The sequence below is a fragment of the Lepidochelys kempii genome, chromosome 1, assembly GCF_965140285.1.
Source record: "Lepidochelys kempii isolate rLepKem1 chromosome 1, rLepKem1.hap1, whole genome shotgun sequence".
NCBI lineage: Eukaryota > Metazoa > Chordata > Testudines > Cheloniidae > Lepidochelys > Lepidochelys kempii.
In genome coordinates, this window is record NC_136380.1 from 225,977,823 (window position 1) to 225,990,876 (window position 13,054).

The 13,054-nt window shown below is 37.6% G+C and overlaps 1 protein-coding gene across 1 annotated transcript in view; it reads right to left on the reverse strand.

Moving 5' to 3' along the window:
- Positions 1 to 1,497: 1,497 nt before the first annotated feature.
- The window catches only part of PPARA (peroxisome proliferator activated receptor alpha), a 38,535-nt gene continuing 26,978 nt past the window's right edge, over positions 1,498 to 13,054 (reverse strand). Inside the window, 1 exon segment of the mRNA XM_073315806.2 lies at positions 1,498 to 11,937. Coding sequence (XP_073171907.1) covers positions 11,690 to 11,937 — 248 coding nt within the window. The 3' untranslated portion in view covers positions 1,498 to 11,689.

The window sequence follows — 13,054 nt, forward strand, 5'->3', positions numbered from 1 at the left end:
TGCCACACACAGTACAGAACAACACATTACCAGCAACGTGAAATTTGTCCTTTGCAAACTCAGTGACACAGTCTTTAGGGGTGATTTTTAAAGTTTTTGGCATCTTTTCCTAACTTTAATTAGTCAGATCTGGAGGCTGAAGTGAAATTCAAGATGCGTTAAAACATGAACACCTATACGCTGTTGCGTAACCTCTGTATGCTGGAAGTAGTTTATTGGAGTATGTTTAGCTATGTAAATTTAAAGCACATTCAAAAAATCAACCACAAGAGGGGGAGGTTGCACACATTGAATAAGACGTGACATTGGTACTTTAACTATTAACTAAATTTTACTGAATGTGTTTGATTATGTAATAGGATATTTAGCACTGAACAAGTGAGCTAGAGCAAAGGTCCAGGCAGATGGGATAATACAGTAACTTGTGATGATATAAACTAGATGTGGGAGAATAATGATTGAAGTTTTTTCTAGTTACAAAATGCAAATGCATTCAAGCAACTGTTCCGGTTATTAGTAATTACTCTCTGGGATATTTCAGGGACTCTCTTCACTGTTATTCCAAAATAGGGGCCTGACCCTGCCAACACTTACTACCCAGCATAAGGCCCGATTCAAACAGTCATCCCTATTCAACAAAGGACTTAAGCACATCCTTAACTTTAAGGATGTGCTTCAGGGTTTAGCTGAACAGGGATGACTAGTATGTAATTAAATGCTTCGCTGAATTGGGGCCATTCTGCTCACTAACACACTAACATAAGTAGTCTCATTCATTTCAGAAGCAGCCTATCACACTTAATCTCCAAGCTTTGGGATAGGATGCATTTTTCTAAATATGCTCTTGATATTCTTTTAAAAACTGCTCTCACAGTGCATAAGTGGTGTTTGTAATAAGCATACCCAGCACGTATTCTTTACATGTTACCATGAGAGATTTAGGCCCCAATCCTGCAAACACTTGTTTGTATGCTCAGCGCCACACCCGTGACACCACTGAAATCAGTGGGATTACTCACTAAGTGATTTCTGCATATCAGAAGCTTGGAGATGGAAAAACCATTAAGACAAAGCTCTATGACAAATTATACCAGTTCTATTGTAGTGGTGCAGGATGTTGCAAAGGAACACATTTTTTCCAGCAACACCTATCGGTCTTTATCTGACAAAGCTTCATGAGAGATACTAACCTAAGCCCTGACCCCTGCAAACACTGATGCATGTGAAGAGCTAAGTAAGTAGTCCCACTGAGTTTAAAACAGAACTATTTATCTGTAAAAGTTATTTATGTGTATATAAAAACGTGTTTACAGAATGAGGGACCCAGTTTGGACTTTCAGCTCTTTCTGATAAAGTGCTGGATGTGGTCAGCAGAGGGTGGCAAAGATGTTTGCTTTAAAAATACAGGACACATTTGTGATCACTCTGAATGTGTCTTTTAATCACCAAGAAAATCAAACACCATTCGTGATGCACCACTCATTAAAACCTGTGATCCAATTTTAAAAAATATTTTATTTTTGAACTATTAAGGCAAAACCATAGCTTTAAATTAACCATCTTTACATTCATCAGTCTTACAGTATGACTTTTTAAGCACATACGGTTCTTACAAGTCATGACACAATCACTAATCAGCTCAATCCCTTATTCTTAAAGAGAGAAAAATCAGAATGTAAAGTAAAAATTGAAGTAACTCAACTTACATGTCTGTTTCCAGTCTGTTGATTTTAGAACAAACATTCAGAATCCTTTATTTAGTAATTAAAAAAAATTTCTTGTAGAAGTGCAAAAGACCTCTTAACTGTATCTTTCCCACAAGTCCATATGTTACCAGGGCTTTCCATTCCCTCTTTTAAAACATCACCTGCACTGTTGTGACTAAAAAGTACTAGGGGATTTAACCTGAGTTACTGATACTTTACAGGAAGACAATCACTCAATGACAATTATTTTTGACTCCTCTGCACTTAGCAGTATCTGCTACTAATGAGTTTGATACATTTTTCACTACACTTTTGTACATTTAATACAGTAAAAGGCACCCAAGAAAAGTTTGACAGACAACAGGAAACCCTGACATAAAATGTTTTTTATATTTGTGCTGAATTAACCACTTATGACCCCCCACAGGTAAGGATTTTAATTAACGGCAACATTGACAAAAAAGTGGTAATTTTTTTGTGCCACATTGGATACTATAGGTCATTCTAAAAAATTATAATGAACACCACTATGCAAGTACATTGGTGTGTTACATTAATAAAAAAAATCATTCAACAGCTGTTTCTACTCCTGTTTCACTACTTTTAATCTGCAATGTAGATCATTTGAGAAGTCAATAAAACTGATCTTTACTGTTTGACGATGTTTCTTTTGTGAAATCAGTAATATTACAACTTTGACTACTTCTCTGTAATTACCAAAGAAATAAATCAAGCCTTAAACACTCTGTTCCACTTCTGCAAGCCAAGGGGAATACTTAATAGCTGTCTGTGGTTCAAGGACATAATGGAATCCTGGCTCATCAGCATGCTCCCCTTACACACTCACCCTGGGGGAATCAACTCCAGGAGTGGGAATGCATGAAAGCCTCTTTCCATGGCATCATTCTTCCCTTTCCCCCTTCAGGTAATGCTGGCTAGTTGAGCATTAGCCACCCTGATTAGTAGAAGCTTCCTGAGTAGAAATGTCAGGGAATACTGGCAGACTGTGTGTGGGGGGGAGGGGGGGGAAGAGGGGGGTCAGGGACATGGCATCAAGACTAGTTAATAACCATTCTGCTTTATTAGCGTGGAAAGCAGAAGGCAGTACGAAGTGGTGGGGCCTCAATGAAGGCAGTCCTGGCTTCCATGTGGCAAAATATACCTATGTTATGTAAATATATCAGCGGTATTAAAGTACAGCTATGATGTATTTGAAGTTGACTTGTATACAAATCCAGCAATTTTATTACAGAAATCGTCTTACAAAGCCAAGTTAGGGGAAAAAAACCAAACAACAGATAGTGGCTACTTTTACTGAACTCATATGCAGTCAATTAGGATGCCCCATTTGCTTACTGTCAATGTTTCAGCTGGTTAACATTGTTCCAAACCCAAGTACTTTAACCTCCGGAAGGTAAACGATAACATTCAGAGTCACCATGTAACTTTTTACAGCAATTATGAGTCAGGATTTTTCAAATGTGTGTAACAATTGGAGCCAACATGCATAGCAAGAGGAGCATATACTCCAAAATGCTTACATTACATTAAATAAATTGGGCCAAATCTTGCAGTCCTTACTCAGGGCCAGTCCTGCTACTAATATTCCTGTGAGTAGTCATTACTTAGGCAAGTAGGCCCAATGGGTACAGGCTTCTCACGTTGTTGAGGATTGGGACCTTGGTGTTTACCTTGGCAAATCAGCAAGACTGAAGGATTTGGCCCTGTGTCTTCAGCATTAACTATTCTGTTGCTCCATTACATCTTTCCCTGCAATTGTGATCTGACAGGCAGACAAACTTAAGAAAGGTACAAGAGGCCAGGATTGAAATAGATTCAGAAACTGAAAGAAGCCTTATTAAAACTATTAAACACATTGATATTGCTTAGAAAAGCACCTTGCCCCTGGGATGGTTTTAGTTAACAGGAAACACATCTATTATACAGTTACAGTATAACATGACATAGTTGATGTAGCTCTTCGCAGGTTTTACTTTACTGCTGCCTCAGACCGTTAATCCAGTGCAGAAAAATAGATTACCAAAAACAAAACATAGTATATCTTTTACAAATAAGTTCTTAATAAAAATTTGACACGTCGATGAACACAGAGGACTTGGATGATAACATATCATCTACAATTTTAAAGTTGCACCAACATTATAAGATGTGATATTATGTACTGCAAACAAAACAGCAACAAATATAAATCATGGCTAGAACAATTAGAACATACTGTGTTTGTTCTGGGTGTCATTTTTGAATTCTTCAGAATAAAATTCAACCATTACAAATAATTAACTTAGTGTCTATGGCCTGATCCTGCATCAGGATTTGCTAGAAGAGATCCCTGCAAACATGGAATTCTACCTTAGTCACAGGATGCAGAATCAGGGCCTATATATAGATTGTCTTAGTCTGTATCTAAAGCAGTGGTTTCCCGCCTCCCTGGGGTCCGCAGACTTACACCTAAGGGGACTGCGAAAGGTTGTCTTTACCATAGAACACAGTTTTCATCCTGTGGTCAGTGGACCACCAAGGGTCTGCAGACTATGGCTAAGATTTCCAAAGATGTCCATACCTCCATTTGAAATTTTTTAGGGGTCCGAAAATTAAAAAAAAAAAAAAAAAGGTTGAAAACCACTGATCTAAAATCATAAGGAAAAAAGGAATGTTTCTATAGAAAAATAAATGACTTCCAAGTTATTGCATATTTTAATTATTACTTAGTTTTCATTGTATAGTCAGTTACATATTTTGAAATGTCTAAGAAATCATAGTTCAACCTCAGTGTGTGTGGCACCAAAATTATTTTATATATAAACAAAATCAATAGGACAGCTTTATTCCTGTTAAGCCAAAAATCAACTCACAAAATTTAAGTATAAATTATGAGAGAAATGTAGATCTACAGGAATTATATAAAAACAACCTCTCTCTAGTTTTCCGACTAGGCTTGTAATTAAAACAAAATACTGCAGTGCATGGAAAGATGAAAGTGGTTCTGAAGTCCACCCTATACCTTGGTGAGTTTGAGCCACAAACCTTAATTATGTTAACTAAATATTTTACAGCTACAGCTTATCCTGTGCCAGACTTACTTGTATCAAAAGAGAAATAAAAGGAAGTCCACATTCTACATACAAATATTTTCAAACCTTGTTTACAACTGCAAATAGTCACGCATTGATATGTCCCAAAGTTTTGCACAACACTTGCACAATACAACAATTAGGTGCTCCAAGTGATGCCTCATCAGCCAAATTAGTAATGGAGCAGCTGAACTCTATAAGGAGACTGTCTGAGTAGTATAAGAAGGAAGCAACCAAGAGTGTTCTCTCTCTGGGGAAGGCTTGAGATCTCTACAGGTTAGAAAGGACCCTACATGAGGAAGAGCAGAGGGCAAACACTGAACTGGGGCTTAGAAGTAGTACGCAGAAGCCTGAGGGGAAACTATCAGAGAAGAGAGACAGTAGGAGAAATCCTATTAGCTTTGCAAAGAGAGCTGGTGAGTGCCTCTGGACAGGAAAGGCCTGCAGTCTGAAACTAGTTTCTAGGGGGGGAGCAGGAAGGTGGAAAGTCCTTTGAAAAGGAGTTAGTTTGTGGGGAGGGAATAGTGAACGCAGGCAATTTGGAACAAGAGACTGATAACCCCAGTGTGGATGGGGAACAGCAGCCAATGCTGAGGTGGCAGGGTGGTTCATGACTCTTTCTCGGTAAGAGAAGAACAAGAGTCCAGAGAGACAAACTATTCGCTGAGACTGTTTCTTTGTGTTAGTTTCTGTTTACTTATTGGAATCCTCTGAATGAGGGCTCTAAAATGGTAAAAGTCTGGCTCAGGACTCATTTCCACAGATGGAGTGGAAACTGAGGCAGAGTCCAGGGCAAGGGAGCATGACAGTCCTTTATACAGTTTATGGCAATTAAGTCCACAAACAAATTAATAGCATCTTTAACTTGAGACCTTGCAGCCCTTACTCAAACAAGTATTCACACTGTGGCTAAGGGTTTGCAAAATCAGGCCCATAGTGTTTCACTTAAATAATTTACATTTTTTCTTTAAAGCTTTTGTGGTGTAATTTACTAAAAGTTTGTCTTGCAATTATATTTGTATATTTTACAAATGGAAGTTTAAAGAAACACTATCACATTCAGTTTAAAACAAAAGATAAAACCGAACAATACCAGTCATCTTAGTTCAAACCTCCATACTGTAAATTTAACCATTCACTACCTGAGGGTTAACAAACTTGATTAAACACAGATATTCAAATTTGAATGTGGTTATTAAAATAGCACTAAGGTACAGGCAAGCCTCATATTGTGCCTTTCAATTCAACAAGCCTTAATAAAGAATTATGGCTTTGAATGAAGTACCAATTTTATGACATACTCAACATTTCATTAATTTTATTATAAAAATAGTACAATGACTATTAAGTGCTTTTAAATAACTGCTGATTTTTCTTCTTCTTTAAAAATGTTCAGATAGAAGCTTTGTGACTGAAAATTAAGGGACAAACTTAGCTGAAACGGAAGAGGACTAGAAATAATTTAGGTAGCTACAATGCAATCTTCTCCAACTGCTTTGTCTAAGACTTCTTACCCTAAAGCTGACCATTAGAAATGAAAGACAACATAGAAATGCTAGTTCAGTCTGGGACCTAATTCTAGCAATAAGTAAACCTTCAGAGATTTAGTATTTAAGATAAACAAATACATGTTTAGATGCTTATCTTAACCCCATGAGTCTACAAACTTGTGTTAGAAATCTCATGAGAATGGACTCTGGTACAATTGCTGGTATTTCCTAAATCTGTTTGGGCCAGAAATAGTGCAAACATAAGCTCTTTGGCAGCATTTCAACACTTTAGCAGCTGGCTGGAACCAGAAACCCAAAGGCACAGGAAAATGAAAATTAAGACATTTTTAAATGCCAAAAAAGTTCAGTTTGACTAAATGGAAAACATTCTGGTTGGCTGTCATTTTAATTCTAGTGCATTTAAAATAGAGATGGTGTCCTGAAATTAAGGGATATTTTGGTATCCACAAGTAACTTCATTTGTGTTAATGCAGGTTGCATGCACTCACTTTGAAATTAGAATAAAGCTTTGACTAGAATAACCAAATGAATTAAAATTAAGGTTATACAATTTCCCCTAAAACCTGCTGCTAGTCAGATTAATGATGTACCAAACAGGCCAGCAAGTCTGTAATAGTGTTCTCTTTTAAGACAGATCACTTTTTCTTGTATAGAATTGATTTAAAAAGAACAACACAACTAAAGCTTCAATGATTTGACTCCTTTGTGCATGATGAAAGTTACTCAGGAATCTGTTTACAGTTAGTTCAAACTGTAAACTTTCACAAAAGCAGCCATCTTGAAAATCAAATTTGTTAGCGTCTACTGTGATAATCTGTTGAGGTAGCTGAGCTATATCTGTGAAAAACGTAATGCTAAAATAAAGTTCTGTATACTAATACTAAATTTACAGTTGAGACTATTGTTCTGTGACTTGTATTCTAGGAAGGCAGTATAGGTATCTCTGTAGTGCACTCAGTAGAATCTCCCAGAATTTTAGGATCTGTTAACATCTTGTTCAAGTTTCTGTAACCCCTAGACAAATACTTTTTGTACATATATTTTAAATGCTAATTGTAGCTCTTATCAAAATTCAAATAGTTATGGAAACTATCCAAACATTAGTTGGTCTTGAAATGCGACTGCTGTTTTTTCCTATTTAAAAACTTGTAGATGTTTGATGAATGAATTTCTAGATCAGGAACTTTGCTGATAAACAAAGAGGCTCTGGATGTGTGCCATTGCTACTGTTGTAATCAGGTTCACACCAAGTGTGCTGTTCAGACGGTTACACACATGTGGGTGCTGCATACATCAAGAATACTGAGAGAGATGCCAACTACAGCTGAAGAGACCACCAGTAGGGGTAGCACTATTGGTGTTAAGTTTGAAAATACATGTTGTGATAGCATGCATGTTGATGTACTCAGACACTCGTAGTCATAGCATATACACGTGGAGGTGGGACCGTGTACTGCCTCACCTGGGGAGATGTGGTGTGTACCAAATGTAACTAAACAAGAGCATTAGCGAGGTTAATAGGTTCTGCTCCACCTTTGTACTTGGTATCAGACAAAGTGGCACCAGGAAGACCTAGCGTTTATGAAAGATTGAAGGAAAATGAGATTGTTTCATTCAGCAGATGAGGTGGGAATGGACAAAACAAAAAAAGTCTCGTTAACCACCAGGCAGCAAGGAATTACCTGTTAGGGCTCATAACAGAGCAGGTATTCATAATGGCTGATGGTCAAAGACTTAATTATGGGGACTACTATTAGTCAAACAACTAAAACTGAGTCAGCTGCATCACACCCCCTTACAGGACAAACATTCTGAGGGTTTGAGTTTTGAGGAACAAATGCTTAAATCTAAGCTTTATAAACAGTAGTAACTCCATATGCATATCACCTACCTGCCGAGGCAATTCTAGCATTGCATTGAAGTCTGTCTCTCTCTGAAAAGTGCTGTCCTTGCTCAACCATCCAGGCAACAAAACATCACATTTTATCCCAAATGGCAAAACCAAAAATTCATCATTCACTGTAATAGTTATTCATTCTGGGACAAACCCTACCTCCCTCTCAACGGAAGCACAGCAACTTAGTCAGTGGAATCACTGTGATTCTTCTGTACCGTGTGCATTCTGGACAGCACTGAACTTGACTCCACACTGGCTTCCTCCAAAGCAGTGCAGACTAGTGGCTGGTGGTAGGAATGGTGAGGGATGGGCAAGGGTATAGCCAGTCTGATAATGATTATGTGGCTCCACCAGTCTAATCACCTACATGGAGAAAAGTAAGTGTAATGGGTGCTGCTCAATAGGGTAAAAATGTTGCCCTCCCTGACTCCCATGGACCTTTCCCTGAGCAATGTTTGTTTATTTAAGGTCTGTGCAGAGGTCCAGAATTTGGACCTATATGAAAGTTGGAAACAAACAGGGAGAGTGTACAGGAAATGAAATGAACCCAGAACAAGTCTGAAATAAATTTCCAGAAGGACAGATAACAATAATAGGAAGTTGAAGTATTTTAACAGATCCAGAGCATTCAGGTCCATATTTAACTTGAGAACTCAAATACTGGCAACTCTTACGACTTCATTATGAGTTTTGCAATATTTGATTTTATTTAATCACTTCTTTCTTGAAGATGGGGCTTTATGTGAGAATCTCAGCCTTCACTTAAGTTCCTAGCCCTCATTCTTGGAGTAAAGTTTGAAATTGTGACCTAAAAGCCCCTAAAGCTCAGAAACTAAAAGACCACCCTCGCCCCCCAGAATCCAAGATATTATATATCTTATAGTTTTTAAGCCAACCTCATAATTTTTTGGCATCTGACTCATGATTTTTGAACTTTTGCAACTGGCAATGGGCATTTCTAGTAGCAGAAAGTACCACTGCTGAAATCCTCTCATTTTTCTGAAGAGACACCATGTACTGCCATAATACATAAAAGGAGATCATTTCTCAATTCACTAATTTTTTGATAAAACATGAAAATCTATTCGCTAATTGAATAGATAAGGCAGATGTACTATATCCATACTTTTGACTGTGGAAAGAAAAAATGGTGGATGGGAAAGGTAGTATGCATGTCATCATTTTGTGTGCATGCACTCTTTACTTTTTCCCTCCCCCAGACACACACTCCAGTTTGAGCTGTGTGTGCCTGAGAGGTTACATAAGCACAGAAACTGCAATAGATTCCAAACACACTGATGGAAGTATAGATAATTTGTTTTTAACACTTGTAATGTGTAAGTTGAAAAAAATCACTCTAATCATCTTATAATATGTAAGGCTCAAATGACCAAAAGCCTAACTGTACCAACAAGTCTCTAGCAGAAACAAGTTCAATGATAAAAACAGAGATCACGGTTCTGTGTTCTGGGATTCATCAAACCTTACACCCAAGTTGATTCTGTTAGTGAAGGGTTATGATTCTGAAGCCTTGAAACCATGCTGCAATAAAGCAGACATGAAAACTGACCCTTTTCTGCCACAGAAATTATTACTATGAAAGTATTACTAAAATTGGCTGTCAAGATCATTGTTTTAACACCCAATAAAAAAAGATCAAGAGAGAAACTGTCAGGGTAAAAAGGAAAAGAAAGGTAAGAGCAGAAAGAGACCGTCTTTAATAAATATTTTAAATGTTACTCCCAAAAGAAACTCATGGCTAGCAGTTGTTTTCATTCTTTATACAGTAGTCTGCAAAGTGGCAGGATGGAGTTTCATGTCTATTATGTTTCAATAATTTTCAGATTAAATGTGCTCAGTTTACTGTACCATGATTGTTCTAACTGCCAGTCCCGCAGACAACATGGACATAAACTAAAGCTGTGTTATTCTGGTTTACATCACCAGTAAGTAGTACACCGTGGCTCAGATTCTGCCCTCAATTACATGAAACTATTTTCTCCAAGCTGTGCCCCCTTCCTTTACAACTGTGCAATCAGTGTCTACAAATTCTGCTTTCTGTACATGTTGCCTCCAGTGGGGTAGAGTAAAAGGAGGGCAGAATATAGTGCATTTAGAATTTAGATAATAGTTCTGTTGACAATGTGTAAGGAGGAACAGAAGGCGGTTCACTAAGGTTTGAGGGGCTAATATAAGCAAAGAATGTAAAATAATATTTTTTCAGAACAGTAAATATGTAACACTTTGAAAACATATTGGTTGAAGATCTGTTAAGAATAAAGGTGCCATGTTTGTACAATCATTTTTCAGAGTAGACCACCACCTGAAGCTATTGTATTCTGACAATCTGGAATTCAGCTTCCTTGGGGCAAGAATCAGACTTCTGGGAGACTCCCCAAGTCCTGCTAATTCAAAATGGCATTTTAAAGTAAAAATTTCATCTTAAGCTATTAAGACTTCTCCAAGATGCACACAATATACTCCACCCAAAAGGGACTTTCCCCTAGTTTCATTAGAACACTTTTGAAAAAGCATTCCCCCACTGTAAAGTATAATTCACTAACAAGCATCTTGCTAAGATATCTTTTCCATAGTTTATAGAGTAGTACAGTTTAAGGCTAGAAAGGACCACTAGATCAACTAGTCTGACCTCCTGTATATCAGAGGATACCAGCATCACCCAGGACCCACACACTGATACTTTGGTTGGTCTAATTTTGGTCATTGGATATTACATCCCATGGGATACTAGAAGGGATCAAGGTGCACCTAAGTGCCTCAGGCTCCCGCAATGGCAGGGAAGCAATTATGTGAGTTACACCATGATAATCCTTTAACTTTTTAAAAAAAGACTTCAAAAGGCTAATCCTAAATTTACTTTAGTAGTACTATTTCTCCCATAATTCAGACAGCAACAAAGTAAGTATCTTTCAAATAAATATACCTGTGCATGTATAGTTATACCCAGCCACTTGATACATCTAGCCTGACTCTTGTTTGAGAAAAAAATTGAAAGTGCTAGTTGGTTCTCAATAATGAACATGAAAGTATTTAAACCAAGAGTACATAATCTCTAGAAGATAGTGCATGTATCTTGAACAAATTTTGCCCTATTTGGTAAATTAATGCTCAACGACTAGCCCAATACAGAATCTAATTTTGATCAATCAAGGTCTGTTTGTTAGTTAACAGATTCAGATTTGTTAAACATCTACTTGTTCAGTACATATACATTCTTGCTAACCCTCAAATTTCAAATTAACCAAAGCTTCTTATGAGCAAATTCATGAGCACTATGTAATTTCTCTAAAGTACTTAAAGAACCCACGACAAAAGAAGCATGACATTCCAGTTACCTACAATTTAGATTTTTTATGTTCTTGAATTAAGCACAGCCGATAACTGTACAAAGTAATTTTTCTCCAATCTATTATTAATATTGCTCTTGGCTTTAAATACTGTGGAAAAAATTACAAAAAAGCCTTAATACATATCGCTGTAGATTTCTTGTAATAAAGGATGCAAGAGTGCATCAGATTCAGTCTTTTTGATTATCTGAACAAGTTGAGCATGCTCTGTGACAAGCTGTCGGAGGTCCGCCATTTTCTGGAGGAGTTTTGGGAAGAGGAAGATGTCATCAGGATGGTTGTTTTGCAAGTGAAGTTTTAGTACATGCACAATGCCCTCCTGCATCTTTTCAATGTATTCTACATTTACAAGACCAGGGCGATCTGTTCTCAAAACAAACAAAAGAATACACGTCATATAATCTTACCATTGTTCATATTTTATCTGCATGTAAGGCCTGCTCCAGAGGCCCACTGAAGACAATGAGATTATTCCAATCGACACCAGTGATTTTGGATCAGGCCCAAAGTAAAATCTTGTCATCAGTGAACTTCTGAAATACAACTGAATAGCTATGGAATACTCTGTCAGGAGTACTGGTACAGACTAACTTTATTAAATAAAATAAATAAATAGGTCCTCATGACTTTTGCCAATGTTATTTCAAGATGGGCTGAAGAGAGAATTCTCTACGTGACTCACAAACCCTCTGCTATAGTACAGTGGATATGTCTAGCCTGGATATCTGATTTTATGTTCTCTATATGAAGGTTGTGGGGTCTCCAATCCCAATCAGAAGAATAAATACGATTAAGCATTTGGGTGTTTTTAGTTAACTCTTTGGAACAGGGAAGATTTTTTACTATGTTACTACAGTGCCAAACACAATGAGTCACCAATCTGGATTGGTACTTGATAGATATTACCATCATGCAATTAATCATAGAGGAGGCTGGCAACACCATTTATTATTATTAAGATTATGAGACACTTCTCATTATCAGATCATGTTTTCAGTTGCTTGTAACTTTGACAAATATGTGGGCTGAAATTTTCCATGCCAGGTGTGCGCCTCGGGCTAGAACTTCAGCTGTTTCCAAGTATGAGGCTGGGAAAAACATATATGTTGTCCACGCTAAAAAAAAAAAAAAATAATCTTTTATTTGGAAAGATATAGCACACCTGTACTTTGGAACAGGGATTTCAAATTTGGCAAATGAAAGGGAGGCCTTTGTTTTAGGATGTGGGAGAAGGGGAGATGGATCTGATGAGTAGCATTGGTACACAGGGACTACTGGGACTGTCTGGGCAAACAGACTTGGACAAGGTGCCTCGGAGTGGGAGGATGACAATGAAATTGGACAAGGAGCCTGGGTAGGGAAATTTGAACTAGGAGCATCAACTGGAGGCTGTGGTGGGGGAAAGAGACAGATTAGATGAAGAGCTGGTAGAAGTGGGGGGGGGGGGGGAGACGGGAACTGGGTATGGATGTTGAAGTTG